We start from the raw sequence: 1,493 nt of genomic DNA, 5'->3' as shown, positions 1-1,493 counted from the left end.
AATATTATATATATAAATATATATATATAGTGTGTGTATGTTTGTGTATAGGTATGTGTGTGTGTTTGTGTGTATGTATGTGTGTGTGTGTTTGTGTGTATGTAGTATGTGTGTGTGTGTGTGTTTGTGTGTATGTAGTATGTGTGTGTGTGTGTGTTGTTTTGATGCCATAATTTTACTAGGTAGGCATGTGTAGTTTATAGAGCTAGTGTTGTTCACTGAACTAAAGCGAATTGTGGACTTGTTCAAATTAATGCGCTTAATTCTTCCTGAAAACGCAGATCAGTAGGTACTATGGTATTGCTTGAGTTGCGTAAGTTTTCGAATGACTAAATACACAGTCACATGGTGGATTATCCGTTGCATAACTTGAACACGCAGGAGACCTATCAAAAACTACAAGAAGGGACTTTGTATTGTAGTGCTAGCAGTGCCGCTGTGAACAGCCTGAATGCCATCCCAATGCAACAAACAGCCAGCCTCCATACGGTACCTGAGTCATGTTTTACAACCAGACCAGACAAGTCTCAACTGCGGTCCAATGATAGAGTGTATGCGTCACTGAGCAGACTCGACCGCTATGCAGGCCAGTATGTATCCTAAATACAACGACGAGAAAGCTATAACAGTAGGGGCCGTATATGTGCGATACCAAGACTACAGCGACAGACCAAAATCTAGTGGTAGTGTACAAAAGATCATCGTATCGTGAATAGTTGTGGTCAGCTCAACGGATACGTTTACTCGTTACCAGGAACACTTGCATTGATGTGATTAGGGCATGCTTGTGTGGTACCAGCACATCACTGGTCAAAAGGCGCATGCTGACTATAAACGAGGCATTTCCAATGGTCTGATGGTTGAGTGTATAGTACGAATAGTGTACATCAGAAGGAGAGAGTTTCTGAGTATGAAACTGTGCACGCTTAACAGCTGGCCTTCAAGGAGAGACGGTATTGATCGCAAGGTTAATTGATACTAGATAGCAATGTTAGAGCAGCACGAATATCAATAAATTTATTATATTGATTTGCGATATGAATATGCGTATAGAAAAGCCTATACGCTGTATATTGGAAAACATCTGGACAACTAATGTTAGTATGTGGGGGATACTCCAAGCTACTTACAGTCACTAATTCTAGCAGGAGCAGACCAAATTTCCCGTCTGGCCCATTCTGTGTACAACTGTCGATCATTCGCATAACGGTATTGTCTCCCCTAAACCGCTTGTGATTCTCAACTTCCGTACGGAAATTCTGGAATTGACGAAACGATAGCATTGAGAAAAAACTTCATCCTGAAAATAAATGAAACTATGCGAATATACAGTTTTACAGAAATCATGTACGTTCCGCCTGTATGTATTATATATATATATACAAATGGATATAATATAATATATATATATATATATATATATATATATATATATATATATATACACTACTAACTACTACTACTAACTAACTAACTAGTACGTAGTAGTAGTA

General features: G+C 38.4%; 1 protein-coding gene across 1 annotated transcript; it reads right to left on the bottom strand.

Moving 5' to 3' along the window:
* Positions 1-727: 727 nt before the first annotated feature.
* Positions 728-1,330, bottom strand: SARC_13546 (hypothetical protein; the record flags this gene model as incomplete). Its single annotated transcript, XM_014292322.1, has 2 exons — positions 1,131-1,330; positions 728-853 (listed from the first exon to the last, which is right to left on the bottom strand). The coding sequence occupies exons 1-2, from the start codon at positions 1,281-1,283 to the stop codon at positions 728-730; spliced, it is 279 nt and encodes a 92-aa protein (XP_014147797.1). The 5' UTR covers positions 1,284-1,330.
* Between the last annotated feature and the right edge of the window lie 163 nt (positions 1,331-1,493).

The sequence above is a fragment of the Sphaeroforma arctica genome (genome assembly GCF_001186125.1).
Source record: "Sphaeroforma arctica JP610 unplaced genomic scaffold supercont1.3415, whole genome shotgun sequence".
NCBI classification, from domain to species: Eukaryota; class Ichthyosporea; order Ichthyophonida; genus Sphaeroforma; species Sphaeroforma arctica.
Note: the sequence above shows the minus strand (reverse complement) of the source record. Positions and strands in the feature narration are given on the sequence as shown.